We start from the raw sequence: 21,416 nt of genomic DNA on the forward strand, positions 1-21,416 counted from the left end.
TTGTTAGGTTAGTGGGGTGAGAAGCTTGGGGACTGGACTGTTTAGAATCTATGAGGTCAGTTTAGCATTCATTTTCTCACCCTGAGTTCAGACATAACACTATCAGCTTCCTCAAGAGCGGCTGCTGCAGTCAGGGTTCATACACACCTAGCCCTTACCCCTAAGTTCTTACCCCTGAGTCCCATTCCCAACCTCTATGGCTCCCCCTTTTTCCCCTAACCCCTAGCCACCCACTCCAACCCCAACTAACCAACCCCCTGCTAGTTCCACCCCACCCCTAACTTCCACTGACGTGTTGAATTTTACCTTCAAAATGTGTGCCAAAATAAACTCTCTCTCCTGTAAGTTCCTATTGTTGGGGTACTTTATCTCAGCAAAAGATAGATTAATTCACATTATAAATAGGATTAAAGACAAGTTTACATTACATATATATATATACACACATATATATATCTCCTAAGTTTCTTAAAAACATTTCCAACAAAGGAAGCAGTGTGTTTTCTGTCGCTCAGGATGGACAGGTGTATGAAATGTCTCAATACCGGAAGCCAGGGTTTTAATTACGACCACCAGAAACACCAGCTCTGATGAAGGACAGCTGTGTGAGCAAACTTGGGCGCTTTAATTCACAAAGAATGTATAAAGAAAGGCGTGGCTGCCAGGCCTACAGAAACGTCTTCATCATCTTATGAGTGATGTGGCTTTCAGGGTTCCGCATGTCTTCATAAAATTCAATTGGCATCTCCTTTTCTTGAAAATGAATGGGCATTTTCTTGCCCTGCACACTCATTAGCTTCAATGCCAGTGGGCCCAAGTTTACATATTCCTGTGGAAAAGAGACAAAAGGAGACGCGGTTGGCGAGTGAGTGTGATGACTGAGATGCTCCTTCCCTGGGTTGACCTTTACCTGACACAACTCATTGCCATGCTGATCATGTGACTGCAGTATCAAACAAGGTAGGAAATGAACTGTAGAGTTTTAAAAATATACTTTTTAAGTTTGTATTTCCCGATTGCCCAGTGACTAGGAGGGAAGTCTGGAGGTCTCAAAGGGAGCTGAGGTGGGTAGGGTACTGGCTAGCAGAGATGTTGGAGGCTGCCTCATTGATGAAGGTATATTGAATGTATATAGTCCCCAGACTATAATTTGAATCTTTTCACACACTCTCTGAATAGTGTATATTAAACTTACCCTGTTGGGTCAAGTATACTCAGTCAATTAAAAAGAGCTGGAGAGTGACATTCTATAGAATCCTCTAGCCAGCCACAAACTCTCAGGCCCTTCCTGGGAAGACTCCTAAGCGATAATTCACATGTTCTCTTCCTTCAACACACACACACACACACACACACACACACACACACACACACACACGCACACCAGCAAATCTTTCTGGAATGCTCCCTGTGCATACAGAGGCCTGGAGTGCAATGGTAATAGCGTCGGTGGGGGACAGGTTGAATGGTGTGGCCCCTCTCTATGTGGTAATTGTTGACTTGTTTCTGTAATGCCACCTTTGAGACTTTAGCTCCCCAATCATTTGAATTTCCCAAGCATCATAGGTACCTGGCATGTTGCAGGGTGCTCAGTGTTTATGGGAACTTAAAAGGGTGAGAAGCGGAGGCAAGGCACTATCTTTGAAACTGCTTGCCATTGGATGTAGCTTTCAAACTAACACAGAGTCGGTGGATGCCCATAGGCTCTACGCCATGGCCACCACAGCCATGGTCACCACAGCCATGGTCACCACAGTTCCTCCGTCAGTGCTCACAAGAATCCCCAGGGGCATACAGCTTGTGCCCTGCTGTCCACAATTGGTCAGGGATCAGCATGATGAACCACGAACCAGGATTCCAGGACTCAAGTGGTGGTGTTTGGTCACTTAAATGGCAAAAACACTAGAACACTTGTCCTTTAATTTTTTTTTTTCAATGCTGGGAACCAAACCGAGAACCTTCTACACGCTTAGCAAGCATGCCTCCTATGAGCCATATTGTTGCCCCCAACTTTTAGTCTTTAAATGGTCACTTGAAGTGATAAGGCTCAGAGGTGGAGTGCTTGTCTAGTATGTGAGAGTCTTGGGTTCAGTCTACAGAAAAACAATTTGAGTTGTTCTTTGCCCATATTTGATGGACCCTACCAGAATTGGAAATTCAGTGAAGCTTTAAAAAAGAAATTTTGCAAACTCCTAGCACTCAGGATACAAAAGCACATGGATAGCCGAGAGCCCGAGGCCAGCCTGGAAGGAATCTCTAAAATTTGAGGCTAGCCTGGGCTACATAGGACAAGTCTATCTTAAGTAAACAAATAATCATTTGATGTTAGCTGGAGTGGATTATTAGTTAATATGATGACTTTTTCCCTTTATTCTACTTTTTTTTTAACAGCCTTTATTCTCCTACCAGACTTAAACTTTAACCTTTAAGGTCTGGGCAGTATGAGAAAAGGAAGGGTAGATATGTGCAAACGAGAGTTTTCTAAAAGATAGATTGGCTGACTACTCCTGTGGCGGAGGGCATTTTACAGTGATGGCCTGATTTACATCTGACCCCACAGGTTTGCTGGAGTCTTTTCACCTTCACACAATCTTCCAACAAGATGCAGGACCTATACTCTTCATGCTTGATTAAGTCAACCAGGAGAATATACAATGGAAGGGACAGCATGTGGCCTCCAAGCATTAAAGCTGTTCTCTTGTCACTGGGATTGCTCACCCTGAGAAGTTAGACACCATATAACAAAGGGATACACAAGGCACCCTCTGGAGAGGCTTATGTGAAGAGAAACCAAGGCCTTGGTGTAGCCACCATCATCTTGCTTGACATAGGAGTATCCTGCCCACCCCCTCTAGGTGGGCTTTCTGCCTCACGCCAGGCTTCAGATGAGAGTGGCCTTAGTGAGCACTCAGCTGTGACTGCCCAGGATAGCCATTTCTCAACTCCCAGTAATGGAGGCCTGAAAGAACAAAGTTTTAAACTACTAGGTCTCAGGATAGTTTATTATGTACCATAAGACAAGTGGCACTGTCTCTTAGTAATAAAGGTCTATAAATGAACCTTGTAGCTGGTGAGAGTAAAAAGTGTCACGGGAGAGGCCAATGGGAGGCCATTTTTGCGAAGAATTACAAATCAAATTCTCTGTATTTACAGTTTAGCTCTCCCTCCGCCAGCATTATAGATACTGACACTCTAGTGGGAACCGTGTTCTTGTGACACTCACCTTGAAATCTTGTTCATCTTCTTGCACCAAGTACTTGACGATGGGGTCCTCTATCTCTGTACAGGAGCCTTCTTTACTTCCTGTCTTCTTGGGCTGGCTATCTGGGCTGCTAATCCCATAGCTGCTCCCCAGTAAGAGGTCCAACCTGTCGTCACTCTCCTCTTTGGAGGGCAACTGCAAATTCTCCTCTGGGGCTAAGGCAAAGGAATAATTAGATAACATTTTGAGCAGGTGACAAAATACAATGTCATCACTGGTCATGCTCTTTATTTGAAATAACTTGGTAAATTTCAGGGCTAAAGGAATGGCTTCGCTTAGTCAACACCACGGTACCGAAGCCCCCATGGAGCCCTCGGTTCAGTCCCAAGAGCTGCTACCACCAATCCGAAGTGTTTAAAGAGAAAAAAGTATGGCTTTTACAGAATGATAAATAAAATAATAACAAATATTATAATAACAAAAGAGGCAGAGGCAAGTGCATCTCTGGGTTTGAGGTCAGCCTGAGCTACAGAATGAGTTCCAGGACAGCCAAGGCTACACAGAGAAACCCTGTTTTGAAAAAACAAATAAATAAATAATATACATTGTATAAAAGTAAGAATTGGCCCCATTTTAAGAAACCAGTCTATGTCCTTCTTATAGCTAACATTAACCATGAACTCTTGGGAATTCAGGGATACATTGACATTGTTCGTTTAAAGTGCTACCCAAACTATAACAGTGTGGGCAATGCCCCATCCCTCTCTACAAGCATCTACCTAGTTCATTATAAAACACAAGTCTGATAGAAACTGGGCCCAGCAGCGCGTTGGTGATGCCAGCATTTGAGAGGCCGAAACAGGCAGAATCATGGGTTCGAGGACAGCCTGCACTTTTCGGCAATGCTTTAGAAAGGAATAAAGTATGGCAGAAAAGGAAGAGAGGGGCCGAGAAAGGAAAGGGATGAAAAAGGGAAGGGCTGAGCCAACAGACAGGAGACTAGAGCGGGGCAAGTGCCGTGGGAGGAGGGAGAGGAGCAGAGCTGGGTCTACTCTTCACAGCGCTCCTGCGCCTGGGATGTCTGCCCACAGGAGACGCTCCGGCAGCGGTGCTTTAAGGCGAGGGAAACCTCATCACAAGGAAATTGTACCTGTGTTTGCGTCTGGCAAATTCAAAGATTCGTCTTCGGGTGTCACTTGCAGCCCAGCGGCTTGAGTAATGTACAGTTTCCTAAAAGTGCAAACAGCAGTCTGTCGGTTAATAAACACCGAGCCCTGTGCCTAGTCCTCACCAGGGCACGGACACAAGAGGGAAACTGAGACCTGCTTTACGTGCTTCAGAGGTGTAAGTCTTATTGAAATGATAAGTAAACTACTACAGAGTTCCAAAGTGACAATTCCTAGCAAGATGTATAATGAGTAGTGTGAGAATTCTGGGAGTCAGAAAAAAGCACCCCTTGAGATAGGGGACAAGAGCATCTTGTAGAACCAGAAATTCACCAGGAAGAGTATGAGGGTAGGGAATGTTCCAGAAGGAGAGTAGGAATGATACCAGTTAGGCCACTGTGGATGTTTAGTAAGAAAATCAGTAAGAAATGCTGAGGGTGTAACTCAGAGACTGATCCTAGAGGCCTTGCCTGGCTTGTATAAGGTCCTGGGTTCGATGTGAGGAGGAGGATGGTGGGGAGGAGGGAGAGGAAGAGAAAAATACATAGGAGTTTTTAAAGCGCATGCACACAGTGTTTCTCTATATTTGGAGCTGCAGCCTATACTTCTGTTCCTTAATGCTTTTTAATTATTTTTATTTTACTTGAGTTTCCTGCATGTTTGTGTGCAGTACCTTCAGAGGCCAGAAGAGGGCATAAGCTCCCCTGGCACTGGAGTGAGTTATGGTTGTGAGTGCTGGACCCTGAACCCAGGTCCTCTGGAAAAGCAGCCAGTGCTTTTCAACTGGGTCATCTCTCCAGCCAGGGTGCCTTGATTTTTGACTACTGCCATCTAGTGGAAGCACTGAAGAACTAAATCTTTCTTTTCCAGAGTGTTACTCTGCAGCCCAGGCAGGCCAAGGACTATGTACCTCATGTTGGCCTTGAATTTATAGTAATCCTCTTGTGTCAGTCTCCTGAGTACTCCGATGACAAGTGACATCTGTCTAAGCCATCTTTTAAAGAACAAACAAACAAACAAACAAAAAACCCACCAACTTTTTACAGATATAATGTCTACAAAATGCTTTCTAGAAATGTAATGACTTTGACCAGGGTATTGTGGTGGCACCAAATGCTAACTGCTGTGGCACCAGGGAGCATCTCACCTGGGTATTTTGAGATCCACGAGTCTGCAGTTAAATAACTGCTCAATAAGCAGTAGATTTTCCTCTTCTAGTTGATGAATACAAGTTTCCAACTCTTCGACTTCCTTCCTGTGAATCTTGATCTGTGTGCAGAGGAGGGGGATGGGTGTCAGTACTTACCGGCTTCATTCAGTGACGCGATCTTTAGCAAACTCAACCCCTGAAAGGATGTTTGCCTGAGGGAAGATCTATCATTTGTTATTTATTATTTCGGGGTTTGCCTGGTCCTCCTGTGGTTAAGAAGGGATGGAGGGACTGTTTTCTGGGCCACTGCCAGGCATGGCAGGCAATAATTAAAGAGCAGAAGCTGCCCTTTCCAGCCCTCCCGAAGCATGGCTGAACTTAGAAATGAGTAGAGGCAGACATAGGGAAACAAATTTCACTTAGCGATATGGCACATTGGCAAGTGAACAAGCATCACTCTAAAGGCAACACTGAATAAGACAATGAAAACAGGCTGGGATAATGGAACATATGGTGGTACTCTTAAAATCATAACTGAAAGCCCTTTCTGCTAGCCCCTATATTAGAATTATATTCTTTTTGAACCTGGTGTCAGTTCTGGGAAATGGCATCATATGAAATATTCGCTAACTCCTTTATTCTGGGATAGTGGCCCTGGGTTCTACAAGAAATCAAGTTGAGCAAGCCATGGGAAGCAAGCCAGTAAGCAGCACCTCTCTGTGGTCTCTGTATCAGCTCCTGCCTCCAGGTTCCTGCCCTGTTTAAGCTTCTGCCCTGGCTTCCTTCAGTGATGAACAGTGGTAATCAAATAAACCCTTCCTCCCCAATCTGCTTTGTTGTGCTGTTTCTATCTCAGTAACGATAATAACCCTAATCCTAACCAGGACAGAATCAGCTCCAGGATCATTGGCATTGGTGTGACGGACATGCTGCTTTGTGGAAGATTGTGGAAGGACTTTGGAGCATTGAACTAAAAAGCGTAGCTTGGTGACCCATTCTACGGGAACTTGGAAGATATGGATGTTGAGAGCAGGACTGGAGAGATGGCTCAGCGGTTAAGAGCACTGACTGCTCTTCCAGAGGACCTGAGTTCAATTCTCAGCAACCACATGGTGGCTCACAACCATCTGTAATGGGATCTGACGCCCTCTTCTGGTGTGTCTGAAGACAGCTACAGTGTACTCACATACATAAAATAAATAAAGAAGTTTTTAAAAAACAAAGAACGTTGAGAGCAAGGCGAGTGATGGAGGCCTGGCTTGTGGAACTCCAGAGTGAAGGCCGGAAGGCTTGAAAACATTCTATCACAGCTGTTGCGTATTTTGAGTTAAAAAAAAAATCTGTGTTCTGGTTATCTGGGGCTGAAGAATCAGCTATGGCTAACAAGAGTCCAGAAACGTGAAAGTAAAGCTTTTATTTTCACTGGGACAATTGACATTAGTCGGCTGGAGCTAAGAAATTAACGGTGATTAAGAAGAGACCAGCATCACTGAGGTGAAGTCTGGATAGTGTTTCCTCAGAAATAGCACAACATAGGACACAAATGTGAACAAGATTCAACCTTTCCGCAAAAGACCGCTTCTAACCCAGTTGACAAAGCCATAGCTAATTAGAGAGCCTTGTGGTGTCACGGCTCAGGCTGCAGGCGGCTTAGAGCTGTAAAGGAAGACAAATGGTGCTTACCTGTCTCAATCATCTAAGTCTGTAATAAGCCAGTGGTTGGTGTTTAGGTTCACAGGGAATTAACTTGATTACAAGTCTGAATGACTTAAAGAAAGGTTTGCTTTCAAAGGATGAGAAACACACCAGAGAGGCAGTGCACAGAGGAAAATGTTTAAAGATTCCTGACCATGGGCTGGGCACAAGTGGGAGGCATCACCTAGTTCTCCAGCTCTTTCCAAAGCTGGCACAGAGATGCCTTTGCAGGGCTTAGGATATCTAATGGCGTTGCCTTCCTCTTTGGAGAGCACAGTGAGGTTTGCCTCGACTGCTGAGTCTCCTCTGCTTTTGAAATAATAGGGATACGAAACTGGTACCTTTTCATAATCACCTTAGATTTCTGGAATAAGGAACATGAGAGGGAAGAAAAGGCAGAAAACCAGGTTTCTCTAAATACCTAGGTATAGTTCGAGATCAGGACAGACGTCAAACTCCTTCAGCCAGGGACCTAGGGGCCTGATTGAAGTGTACGCGCCTGACGTTTTCATCTGCGAGTCCTGAGCCCTGAGTCTCTCTGAGGTCAGGCGTCTCCCCTGCTCCCGTTTCTCTAAGAGAGTGAAAGTCATTTGGACATTTCAGTGGTCTTCGCTTTCCTAAGGAGCACGCGGAACAAACACACTAGGAAAGCGACTCGCCAAGCTGCTCTGCACCTTCACAAGCAGGGGTGCTCTGGGTTCTGCTGAGAGAGGGAGAGCGGAGGAGGTGCTGCTCTTAGCCTTGCTTTTCAGGCCACGAGAGAGCTTCCTATAGGAAGCCAGACACCCTAAGTGTGTTCCTGGGCAACCCTTGAGTGTTAGTGATAGAACTTACAACAAGAAGTGGCTTTCATTAATTTTTGAGTAAGTTTAATCGTGCCAAAATGAAGGTATTGTAACAGAGGAATTAAACCTATTGGATTTCCTTAAAACGCTTTGCCCCTTTTTTTTTCTAAACTCTGTGAGTCAATTAACTTTGATGTTTCCCCTTTTATTTCCAGTGAATTATGAGGAGTAAAAAAAAAAAAAATTAAATGAAACCAAACATTATTTGAGGTTTCAGCAGAGTCAGGGGATCAGGGCAGCCTTTCTTATCAATCAAATATATTTTTTTAAAAGTCATTTTCTTTAAATCTAAGATCTGTGACATCCTATAAATCCAGAGTTAAATAGTTTTTATAGGATTATACTGTTGTATTTAATAAAATTGTAACAAATTCCCTTAACATTCTATTATTAACCCACCTTGAGTTTTAAATTACTGATCCCTTGTTTTATTTTTTATTTACTTTTTTTTTATTATTAACTTGAGTATTTCTTATATACATTTCGAGTGTTATTCCCTTTCCCAGTTTCCAGGCAAACATCCCCCTCCCCCCTCCCCTTTCTTATCGGTGTTCCCCTCCCCACCCTCCCCCCATTGTCGCCCTCCCCCCAACAGTCTAGTTCACTGGGGGTTCAGTCTTAGCAGGACCCAGGGCTTCCCCTTCCACTGGTGCTCTTACTAGGATATTCATTGCTACCTATGAGGTCAGAGTCCAGGGTCAGTCCATGTATAGTCTTTAGGTAGTGGCTTAGTCCCTGGAAGCTCTGGTTGCTTGGCATTGTTGTACATATGGGGTCTCGAGCCCCTTCAAGCTCTTCCAGTTCTTTCTCTGATTCCTTCAACGGGGGTCCTATTCTCAGTTCAGTGGTTTGCTGCTGGTATTCGCTTCTGTATTTGCTGTATTCTGGCTGTGTCTCTCAGGAGCGATCTACATCCGGCTCCTGTCGGTCTGCACTTCTTTGCTTCATCCATCTTGTCTAATTCGATGGCTGTATATGTATGGGCCACATGTGGGGCAGGCTCTGAATGGGTGTTCCTTCAGTCTCTGTTTTAATCTTTGCCTCTCTCTTCCCTGCCAAGGGTATTCTTGTTCCCCTTTTAAAGAAGGAGTGAACCATTCACATTTTGATCATCTGTCTTGAGTTTCATTTGTTCTAGGCATCTAGGGTAATTCAAGCATTTGGGCTAATAGCCACTTATCAGTGAGTGCATACCATGTATGTCTTTCTGTGTTTGGGTTAGCTCACTCAGGATGATATTTTCCAGTTCCAACCATTTGCCTACGAATTTCATAAAGTCATTGTTTTTGATAGCTGAGTAATATTCCATTGTGTAGATGTACCACATTTTCTGTATCCATTCCTCTGTTGAAGGGCATCTGGGTTCTTTCCAGCTTCTGGCTATTATAAATAAGGCTGCAATGAATATAGTGGAGCACGTGTCTTTTTTATATGTTGGGGCATCTTTTGGGTATATGCCCAAGAGAGGTATAGCTGGATCCTCAGGCAGTTCAATGTCCAATTTTCTGAGGATCCTCCAGACTGATTTCCAGAATGGTTGTACCAGTTTGCAATCCCACCAACAATGGAGGAGTGTTCCTCTTTCTCCGCATCCTCGCCAGCATCTGCTGTCACCTGAGTTTTTGATCTTAGCCATTCTCACTGGTGTGAGGTGAAATCTCAGGGTTGTTTTGATTTGCATTTCCCTTATGACTAAAGATGTTGAACATTTCTTTAGGTGTTTCTCCGCCAATCGGCATTCCTCAGCTGTGAATTCTTTGTTTAGCTCTGAGCCCCATTTTTTAATAGGGTTATTTGTTTCCCTGTGGTCTAACTTCTTGAGTTCTTTGTATATTTTGGATATAAGGCCTCTATCTGTTGTAGGATTGGTAAAGATCTTTTCCCAATCTTTTGGTTGCCGTTTTGTCCTAACCACAGTGTCCTTTGCCTTACAGAAGCTTTGCAGTTTTATGAGATCCCATTTGTCGATTCTTGATCTTAGAGCGTAAGCCATTGGTGTTTTGTTCAGGAAATTTTTTCCAGTGCCCATGTGTTCCAGATGCTTCCCTAGTTTTTCTTCTATTAGTTTGAGTGTGTCTGCTTTGATGTAGAGGTCCTTGATCCACTTGGACTTAAGCTTTGTACAGGGTGATAAGCATGGATCGATCTGCATTCTTCTACATGTTGACCTCCAGTTGAACCAGCACCATTTGCTGAAAATGCTATCTTTTTTCCATTGGACGGTTTTGGCTCCTTTGTCAAAAATCAAGTGACCATAGGTGTGTGGGTTCATTTCTGGGTCTTCAATTCTATTCCATTGGTCTATCTGTCTGTCTCTGTACCAATACCATGCAGTTTTTATCACTATTGCTCTGTAATACTGCTTGAGTTCAGGGATAGTGATTCCCCCTGAAGTCCTTTCATTGTTGAGGATAGCTTTAGCTATCCTGGGTTTTTTGTTATTCCAGATGAATTTGCAAATTGTTCTGTCTAACTCTTTGAAGAATTGGATTGGTATTTTGATGGGGATTGCATTGAATCTGTAGATTGCTTTTGGTAAAATGGCCATTTTTACTATATTAATCCTGCCAATCCATGAGCATAGGAGATCTTTCCATCTTCTGAGGTCTTCTTCAATTTCCTTCTTCAGTGTCTTGAAGTTCTTATTGTACAGATCTTTTACTTGCTTTGTTAAAGTCACTCCGAGGTACTTTATATTATTTGGGTCTATTATGAAGGGTGTCATTTCCCTAATTTCTTTCTCGGCTTGTTTCTCTTTTGTATAGAGGAAGGCAACTGATTTATTTGAGTTAATTTTATACCCAGCCACTTTGCTGAAGTTGTTTATCAGCTTTAGTAGTTCTCTGGTGGAACTTTTGGGATCACTTAAATATACTATCATGTCATCTGCAAATAGTGATATTTTGACTTCTTCTTTTCCGATCTGTATCCCCTTGACATCCTTTTGTTGTCTGATTGCTCTGGCTAGAACTTCAAGAACTATATTGAATAAGTAGGGAGAGAGTGGGCAGCCTTGTCTAGTCCCTGATTTTAGTGGGATTGCTTCAAGTTTCTCTCCATTTAGTTTAATGTTAGCAACTGGTTTGCTGTATATGGCTTTTACCATGTTCAGGTATGGGCCTTGAATTCCTATTCTTTCCAGGACTTTTATCATGAAGGGGTGTTGAATTTTGTCAAATGCTTTCTCAGCATCTAATGAAATGATCATGTGGTTTTGTTCTTTCAGTTTGTTTATATAATGGATCACATTGATGGTTTTCCGTATATTAAACCATCCCTGCATGCCTGGGATGAAGCCTACTTGGTCATGGTGGATGATTGTTTTGATGTGCTCTTGGATTCGGCTTGCCAGAATTTTGTTGAGTATTTTTGCGTCGATATTCATAAGGGAAATTGGTCTGAAGTTCTCTTTCTTTGTTGTGTCTTTGTGTGGTTTAGGTATAAGAGTAATTGTGGCTTCGTAGAAGGTATTCGGTAGTGATACATCTGTTTCTATTTTGTGGAATAGTTTGGATAATATTGGTATGAGGTCTTCTATGAAGGTTTGATAGAATTCTGCACTAAATCCGTCTGGACCTGGGCTCTTTTTGGTTGGGAGACCTTTAATGACTGCTTCTATTTCCTTAGGAGTTATGGGGTTGTTTAACTGGTTTATCTGTTCCTGATTTAACTTCGGTACCTGGTATCTGTCTAGGAAATTGTCCATTTCCTGAAGATTTTCAAGTTTTGTTGAATATAGGTTTTTATAGTAAGATCTGATGATTTTTTGAATTTCCTCTGAATCTGTTGTTATGTCTCCCTTTTCATTTCTGATTTTGTTAATTTGGACGCACTCTCTGTGTCCTCTCGTTAGTCTGGCTAAGGGTTTATCTATCTTGTTGATTTTCTCAAAGAACCAACTTTTGGTTCTGTTGATTCTTTCTATGGTCCTTTTTGTTTCTACTTGGTTGATTTCAGCTCTGAGTTTGATTATTTCCTGTCTTCTACTCCTCCTGGGTGTATTTGCTTCTTTTTGTTCTAGAGCTTTTAGGTGTGCTGTCAAGCTGCTGACATATGCTCTTTCCTGTTTCTTTCTGCAGGCACTCAGCGCTATGAGTTTTCCTCTTAGCACAGCTTTCATTGTGTCCCATAAGTTTGGGTATGTTGTACCTTCATTTTCATTAAATTCTAAAAAGTTTTTAATTTCTTTATTTCTTCCTTGACCAGGTTATCATTGAGTAGAGCATTGTTCAATTTCCAAGTATATGTGGACATTCTTCCTTGATTGTTATTGAAGACCAGTTTTAGGCCGTGGTGGTCCGATAGCACGCATGGGATTATTTCTATCTTTCTGTACCTGTTGAGGTCCGTTTTTTGACCAATTATATGGTCAATTTTGGAGAAAGTACCATGAGGAGCTGAGAAGAAGGTATATCCTTTTGCTTTAGGATAGAATGTTCTATAAATATCCGTTAGGTCCATTTGGCTCATGACTTCTCTTAGTCTGTCTACATCTCTGTTTAATTTCTGTTTCCATGATCTGTCCATTGATGAGAGTGGGGTGTTGAAATCTCCCACTATTATTGTGTGAGGTCCAATGTGTGTTTTGAGCTTTAGTAAGGTTTCTTTTACATATGTAGGTGCCCTTGTATTTGGGGCATAGATATTTAGGATTGAGAGTTCATCTTGGTGGATTTTTCCTTTGATGAATATGAAGTGTCCTTCCTTATCTTTTTTGATGACTTTTAGTTGAAAATTGATTTTATTTAATATTAGAATGGCTACTCCAGCTTGCTTCTTCTGACCATTTGCTTGGAAAGTTGTTTTCCAGCCTTTCACTCTGAGGTAGTGTCTGTCTTTGTCTCTGAGGTGTGTTTCCTGTAGGCAGCAGAATGCAGGGTCCTCGTTGCGTATCCAGTTTGTTAATCTATTTCTTTTTATTGGGGAGTTGAGACCATTGATGTTGAGAGATATTAAAGAATAGTGATTATTGCTTCCCGTTATATTCATATTTGGATGTGAGGTTATGTTTTTGTGCTTTCATTCTCTTTGTTTTGTTGCCAAGACGATTAGTTTCTTGCTTCTTCTAGGGTATAGCTTGCCTCCTTATGTTGGGCTTTACCATTTATTATCCTTTGCAGTGCTGGATTTGTAGAGAGATATTGTGTAAATTTGGTTTTGTCATGGAATATCTTGGTTTCTCCATCTATCTTAATTGAGAGTTTTGCAGGATACAGTAACCTGGGCTGGCATTTGTGTTCTCTTAGGGTCTGTATGACATCATTCCAGGATCTTCTGGCCTTCATAGTTTCTGGCGAGAAGTCTGGTGTGATTCTGATAGGTCTGCCTTTATATGTTACTTGACCTTTTTCCCTTACTGCTTTTAATATTCTTTCCTTATTTTGTGCGTTTGGTGTTTTGACTATTATGTGACAGGAGGTGTTTCTTTTCTGGTTCAATCTATTTGGAGTTCTGTAGGCATCTTGTATGCCTATGGGTATCTCTTTTTTTAGGTTAGGGAAGTTTTCTTCTATGATTTTGTTGAAGATATTTACTGGTCCTTTGAGCTGGGAGTCTTCACTCTCTTCTATACCTATTATCCTTAGGTTTGGTCTTCTCATTGAGTCCTGGATTTCCTGTATGTTTTGGACCAGTAGCTTTTTCCGCTTTACATTATCTTTGACAGTTGAGTCGATGATTTCTATGGAATCTTCTGCTCCTGAGATTCTCTCTTCCATCTCTTGAATTCTGTTGGTGAGGCTTGTATCTACAGCTCCTTGTCTCTTCTTTTGGTTTTCTATATCCAGGGTTGTTTCCATGTGTTCTTTCTTGATTGCTTCTATTTCCATTTTTAATTCCTTCAACTGTTTGATTGTGTCTTCCTGGAATTCTTTCAGGGATTTTTGCGATTCCTCTCTGTAGGCTTCTACTTGTTTATTAATGTTTTCCTGTGTTTCCCTAAGTGAGTTCATGTCTTTCTTGAAGTCCTTCAGCATCATGATCAAATATGATTTTGAAACTAGATCTTGCTTCTCTTTTTTTTTTTTTTAATTTTTTTTTTTTTCGGAGCTGGGGACCGAATCCAGGGCCTTGCGCTTCCTAGGCAAGCGCTCTACCACTGAGCTAAATCCCCAACCCCTAGATCTTGCTTTTCTGGTGTGTTTGGGTATTCCATGTTTGTTTTGGTGGGAGAATTGGGTTCCGATGATGGCATGTAGTCTTGGTTTCTGTTGCTTGGGTTCCTGAGCTTGCCTCTCGCCATCAGATTATCTCTAGTGTTACTTTGTTCTGCTATTTCTGACAATGGCTAGACTGTCCTATAAGCCTGTGTGTCAGGAGTGCTGTAGACCTGTTTTCCTCTCTTTCAGTCAGTTATGGGGACAGAGTGTTCTGCTTTCGGGCGTGTAGTTTTTCCTCTCTACAGGTCTTCAGCTGTTCCTGTGGGCCTGTGTCTTGAGTTCACCAGGCAGCTTTCTTGCAGCAGACAAGTTGGTCTTACCTGTGGTCCCGAGGCTCAAGTTTGCTCGCGGGGTGCTGCCCAAGGGCTCTCTGCGGCGGCAGCAACCAGGAAGACCTGTGCCGCCCCTTCCAGGAGCTTCAGTGCACCAGGGTTCCAGATGGTCTTTGGCTTTTTCCTCTGGCGTCCGAGATGTGTGTGCAGAGAGCAGTCTCTTCTGGTTTCCCAGGCTTGTCTGCCTCTCTGAAGGTTCAGCTCTCCCTCCCACGGGATTTGGGTGCAGAGAACTGTTTATCCGGTCTGTTTCCCTCAGGTTCCGGTGGTATCTCAGGCACAGGGGTCCTGCCGCTCCTGGGCCCTCCCCGACGGGAGCCCAGAGGCCTTATACAGTTTCCTCTTGGGCCAGGGATGTGGGCAGGGGTGGGCAGTGTTGGTGGTCTCTTCCGCTCTGCAGCCTCAGGAGTGCCCACCTGATCAGGCGGTGAGGTCTCTTTCCCACAGGATCTGGGAGCAGAGAGCTGCTCTATTTACTTTTTTAAGAGAAGTGCTTATGTAGACTAAGCTAGCCTTGAACCTGCTATGTAGCCAAGGATGACTTTAACTTCTGATCCCCCTTCCTCCATCTCGAAGTCTTGCTTGAATAGGAAGTTCATTCTAATTATTGGGGAGTCATAGTACGAGCTCTTATTAAAATGACTTTACAAAGTTAATTTGACAATTGTCAGGCTGGCCCTGGTGGCACAGTCCTGTGTAATCCTAGCTCCTCAGGAGACCGGGTTTACGTGAATGTAGAAAACAGAACAAGTTCAAGGGTAGCCTGGGCAATTCAGCGTAACCTTGTCTCCAAACATAAAGAGGGCTGGGGCTGCAGTTCAGGGGGTAGTGCTTGCCCAGTATGCACAAGGCTCTGGCCTCAATATCCCACACTGCAAAAAATAAGGTAAAATCTAAAAGGAAAACGGAAAAGGCCAGAGCTGGGACCTAGTGGCCGAACCCTTGCCTACTGGACACAAGGCCCAGCTGGATCCCGTATGCCCATCTCACACGCGGTAAAGCTACTTGGCGATATCGCAGAAACAGTATATGACGTGTTTCCTAGTTTCCTGGACCCTAACTCTATTCCATCAGATGGGGAGCAGGGAAGAGAATGGAAAAGCTTAAAAGTAATGTTTTTATTAGTGTGTCTGGGAAGACGACAGTGAGAGAAATGGATGAGGAATTCGACGTCTCAGTGGACATGTTGACCTGAGTGCCTTTAAGATATCCTTTAATACATATTTACAGACAACTCAATATGGAGGCTCAGAACTCAGGGTCCCAGACGAGGTAGTGCGGAAGACGTGCTCTACAGTGGCTATCGTGCTAGCAAGGCCTTCACATGGTTTAAAGTGAGTTCTCTCAAAAAGGAGTGAGTTTGGGAGGGGACAAGAGAGAGAAATGTTTAGCAGTTAAGCGCACTCGCTCTTTGGGGGACCTGAGTTCAGTTCCCAGACCCCTGTGTGGAGGCGATTAACCCCTTGTAACTCCAGTCCCAGGAAATTTGCTGCCCTCTTCTGGCCTCTCGATGTGTCAGGCACACACACTGCGTGCACTCAGGCAAAAGAAACCCTTGTCCCCATTAAAAAAACAAAAAACAAAAAACAAACAAACAAAAAAAAACAAAACAAAATGTAATAAATCTCTTGGTAAAGTAGTGAGTGTTGTTTCATACATAGTATTTAAACACAGAATGGATGGCTATTTGTCTAATATAAAGGGAAGTTTTAGGAGTGGGAGAGATTGAATTAGAGACACCAAGAGTAGGCCTGTTCACGAGGTGACTGGTGACTCCGGTACCACTAGGTGGGGTCCCATGTGGTTAATAGCTGCTTTGAGACAGGACAAAAGTGGCTTTAAAAAGGAAGGGCATGTTTTAACTCATTGTTTGAAGACCCAAGTGGCTTGTGGCTGTCAAGGTCAGGATGTCATAGCAACAGGCGCAGGGAGCAGCGGGTCACGTGGCATCTGTAGTCAGAAAGAAGCAAGCAGTGGACGCTGGTGTGCGCGGGTCACTTACTCGGTCTTACTCAGTCTAGGACCCCGGGCCTGAAATAGTGCCCACATTTCGGATGGGTCTTCCCACCTTGTTTTACCCAATCGTTATGTCTCCCAGACGATCCTAGATCTTGTCAAGTTGACGGTATTAACCATCACGATTCCAAACCTGTCTACATGGTACCCAATGCGTGTCTAGCCCACATCTCCAGAAGGCCACCTTTCACCGCCCTTTGTGCCTCTGAACTCATTGAAGAGTGACGCTGTCAGGTTTACGTGTCAGACTGATGGCTCTGAGTTCACGTGGAGGGGAAAGGGGGAAGAGTCTGGCTTAAGGGAAGTAAAACCAGGTAAGTAAGGTCTCACTTCCGGAAGGGGTGTGGCTAATGAGGGCCTGGAGTAGGGCAGCAGCAGAAAAGCAAGCAGTGGTTAAAGACAGGTCTTAGAGAGGCCTTCTGAATTTGCATACTGAAAAAACATTTCTCTAGGATTTCCAAAGTCCCACCTTGGGTGACTACATAACTGTGGTGGGGTCTTTAAGTGGGGTAGGCAGAGCCCGGGACCAGAAGCAGTTTCAGGAAAAGAGGCAGATGTTGTCAATTCAGAAGTTTGAGATGCCTGTGGTGAGCTTACATGGAGTCGCAGCTGGCTGATGAGTGCGTGGGTTTGGAGCCTGGAAATGACATCATTTTTAATCTGGAGACCTTTTAAGCTCACAGTGCAATTATCTTCAGGCCTTTCTTCCCTGGAGTTTTGGGGAAGCCAACATTTCCTGTTTCTTATTTTTCTCTGTATCTAGCTTGTGTTGTTAAACGTGCTGTTAGGTAAATTCCTGAGGATGACTGAGAAGTAAATATCACAGCCCTTAAAATTCTGGGAATAGGTTTTGTTTTGCTTTGTTTTTCCCTTTAGTCTAGTTGAGTGGAGTATAGAATTCCAAGTTCATAAACCTCCACTGAAGCTCGTTCCTGACTCCGGTGCCCGCTTCCTGACTCCGATGCCCGCTTCTTGTTCGTTCGTTCTGCCTCCCTTTGTTTGCCTTTTTCAAAAACCAGGGATTTTTTTTTTCTACTGCTCTGCTGACGTTTCTTTCTGCTTTATCTTTTTAGAGTTACTATTTCTTGGATCTTACATTAGTGATGTGTCTTGCCTTGCTATGAGAGAGTGCATTCTGCATTCTATTTTATATTTGATTATTTTTGGCCTTGAAGGATCCTGTTTTCTAAACAAACTGGCTCTCACACTTTTTGGTATTGATAAAAGCTCCTTTTCAATTTTCTGAATTTCCCGTTAGCATCTTTTAGTGGAGGCTTTTATTATTAGTGCTTGCTTCTCTCTTTAGTTCACCTGTTTTTTTCTTCCTATTTGTCCAATTGTTCTTAGTAATCCATTATCTGGTCCTATTAGGAAGAGCCAATGGAATGCTGGTATTTTCTCCACCGCTGTGTAAAGGGGACTGTTTTCACTCCAAGTTTCTCCTATGGATGAGAGAGTAAGCTGAAGTCTGTAGACGCGGCAGGTCAGGTCAGGACTATTTTGAGTTGAGAAAGCAGGAGCAGGATGTTTAGATTGTGCTCTCCCGAATGCCACAATTGCAAATGTATAATTTTTTTTTTGCATGTGATTGTCTCACATCTATGCTAGAAACTGTGTGTCAGATGATGTGATTCTAGCATTCTCCGGGGAGAGCCTGCAGGTTCCTAGGCGGAGGATTTGTTCTGGGTGAGGGAAATCCCAGGGCAGCCTACTGAGGCACACTGAGGCACACTCTTATTTTCTGCTCTTGCATCCCTGCTCTCTACGACACATGCGGACTCCGAGCAGAGGCTTCCGAGGGCTTCCCAAAGAGGCTGAGTGTGCACTTCCCTTGGAACATCTGGACAAAATGTTATCTGCCAGTTTCACCCAACAGCTTACGTCTTGCTCTCATACATGTCTTTTTTTTTTTTTCTTTGCCACATAATCTTTGAAACATCACCTGCTAGTTCACTGTACCTCCTCTCTTTGCAGACAGGCTCTTTATTGTATTTCTATAATTTCACTTCTCCCTTGGGAGAACAAGATACAGCCTGCCATCTTGGGTCACATTATAATTCACAGTTTAATGTAAGCGCTTCTAGATTAAAATGAAACGCTTGTGTATGTGTGTAATTCATCCCCTCAATGAGTAAGTATATCTATCCTCATAGACATTCCTTTTTGTTAAGCAAAGGTTATTTTTCAGGCACTGTACACATATAGCTAAAAAGATATGGCCTACTCTGTGTGTTAAGAACACAGTTCATGAAACGAGTTTCAGTGTATTTTAGCAAGAATTCAACAATGCAAGAAAATACTGGAAACAGAGTTCTCAGGATGCCCTGAGCGCATTATGAAATGATTCGCAGGGAAATTGGTCATGAGCATCTACCCCTCAAGGAAGAGTTAAGAGTTTTCCTGGCAGCAAGAGTAAGGAAGGACTAAAGGTGAGGACAGAGTGACTAGCACATACAATGTGAGGAAGACAGGATAGTTCCAAATAACACAGATTATTTAGATTGAGACATTGATAGCATAGAGAGAAGAGGGCCTACTATAGACGTTGTTACATGACCACACCCAGCAAACCCCATGTGGCCCTGGCCCGGGGAAGAGGTCCAGGCTCAGGAGTTCCTGTGAGCTCTTGTACAGATGTGTTGGAGAGAGACACAGCTGCTGCAGAGCCGTCTTGATCACAGGCAAATGGCCGTGCTGTTTGTCCTAGTTCACCACAACTCCATATCATCCAAACTGAATCAAGGGTTACCATTGTGGGGAGAAGACCACATGAGGTAGTGCAAGGCATTTTGCCCTGTGCATCAGGTCAGCAGGAGGACAGGAAGTCTAAAAGGCTGTACACATTTCCAAAGGATGACATGTTACCCAGAGGCTAATTTAAATTGGGAGCTGAAATGATCTTTTAGCCTTGCTAGCCACCCAGCAAGAGGCGGGCTCACAAGGAACACTAGCTTGGTCTGAGGACACAGAGAAACCTGGCACACTGAGTGCACAGTGTGGATTAAGCCCCAAATTATTCTTGGCTATTATTGAGATTATTTATGCCATTGGTTGAGTAACAATATAATAGGACTAGGTCTTTCTTTGACAATTCTTCATGTCAGTTAAAATTCCAGGCTTGCTCTATGACTTCATCTTTATAATTAAAGGTCATTGCCAGTTCAAAAAATTATTTCGATACATTCCACTTACTTCTTTTTTTAGCCAGTCATTCTCCCAGATCTCTCGATAGTTGTTCTTGTCAATGAACCTTACAGCATTCTGAAAGAAAAGCGTTCTATGAAAGAGAGTTGTCACAAAGTGACACACAGTATAAGCTCTGGTTGGACAGGCTTTACCTTCATTTTAATTCTACTTTGAACCACACCCCCAATCTGATATTTACAGTATCACCCACAGTACTTTGATAGTGATGACACTGTGTTTCTTAGTGAGGTGGATTTATATGACTGTCATGTTTTTAACCAGTTACTGGAAGACAAACCTCTTTTAAAAATAAATTAATTAAAAATTTTAATTTATTTTGTGATTTTATGTGTATGAATATTTTTCTATCACACATGAATGTGTACCACATGCCTGCCTTGTGCCCGCAGAAGTCAGAAGAGGGCATCAAATTCCCTGGGAATATGCTCATGGATTGGCAGGATTAATATAGTAAAAATGGCCACTTTACCAAAAGCGATCTACAGATTCAATGCAATCCCCATCAAAATACCAATCCAATTCTTCAAAGAGTTAGACAGAACAATTTGCAAATTCATCTGGAATAACAAAAAACCCAGGACAGCTAAAACTATCCTCAACCATAAAAGGACTTCAGGGGGAATCACTATCCCTGAACTCAAGCAGCATTACAGAGCAATAGTGATAAAAACTGCATGGTATTGGTACAGAGACAGACAGATAGACCAATGGAACAGAATTGAAGACCCAGAAATGAACCCACACACCTATGGGCACTTGATTTTTGACAAAGGAGCCAAAACCATTCAATGGAAAAAAGATAGCACTTCCAGCAAATGGTGCTGGTTCAACTGGAGGTCAACATGTAGAAGAATGCAGATCAATCCATGCTTATCACCCTATACAAAGCTTAAGTCCAAGTGGATCAAGGACCTCCACATCAAACCAGATACACTTAAACTAATAGAAGAAAAACTAGGGAAGCATCTGGAACACATGGGCACTGGAAAAAATTTCCTGAACAAAACACCAATGGCTTATGCTCTAAGATCAAGAATCAACAAATGGGATCTCATAAAACTGCAAAGCTTCTGAAAGGCAAAGGACACTGTGGTTAGGACAAAACGGCAACCAACAGATTGGGAAAAGATCTTTACCAATCCTACAACAGATAGAGGCCTTATATCCAAAATATACAAAGAACTCAAGAAGTTAGACCGCAGGGAAACAAATAACCCTATTAAAAAATGGGGTTCAGAGCTAAACAAAGAATTCACAGCTGAGGAATGCCGAATGGCTGAGAAATACCTAAAGAAATGTTCAACATCTTTAGTCATAATGGAAATGCAAATCAAAACAACCCTGAGATTTCACCTCACACCAGTGAGAATGGCTAAGATCAAAAACTCAGGTGTCAGCAGATGCTGGAGAGGATGCGGAGAAAGAGGAACACTCCTCCATTGTTGGTGGGATTGCAGACTGGTACAACCATTCTGGAAATCAGTCTGGAGGTTCCTCAGAAAGTTGGACATTGAACTGCCTGAGGATCCAGCTATACCTCTCTTGGGCATATACCCAAAAGATGCCCCAACATATAAAAAAGACACGTGCTCCACTATGTTCATTGCAGCCTTATTTATAATAGCCAGAAGCTGGAAAGAACCCA

The 21,416-nt window shown here is 43.0% G+C and overlaps 1 protein-coding gene across 5 annotated transcripts in view; it reads right to left on the minus strand.

Moving 5' to 3' along the window:
* Positions 1-604: 604 nt before the first annotated feature.
* Ccdc83 (coiled-coil domain containing 83) overlaps positions 605-21,416 on the minus strand; it is a 74,325-nt gene continuing 53,513 nt past the window's right edge. For all 5 annotated transcript variants that reach the window (XM_063280970.1, XM_039101063.2, XM_008759644.4 and 2 more), the window contains exons 7-11: positions 19,757-19,825; positions 5,516-5,637; positions 4,353-4,432; positions 3,224-3,417; positions 605-829 (exon numbers count right to left, since the gene is read on the minus strand). In XM_063280970.1, the coding sequence (XP_063137040.1) occupies positions 668-829; positions 3,224-3,417; positions 4,353-4,432; positions 5,516-5,637; positions 19,757-19,825 (627 nt within the window). In that variant the 3' untranslated portion in view covers positions 605-667. The remainder of the gene's footprint in view (positions 830-3,223; positions 3,418-4,352; positions 4,433-5,515; positions 5,638-19,756; positions 19,826-21,416) is intronic.

This window comes from Rattus norvegicus, chromosome 1 (genome assembly GCF_036323735.1).
Source record: "Rattus norvegicus strain BN/NHsdMcwi chromosome 1, GRCr8, whole genome shotgun sequence".
Taxonomy (NCBI): Eukaryota; Metazoa; Chordata; class Mammalia; order Rodentia; family Muridae; genus Rattus; species Rattus norvegicus.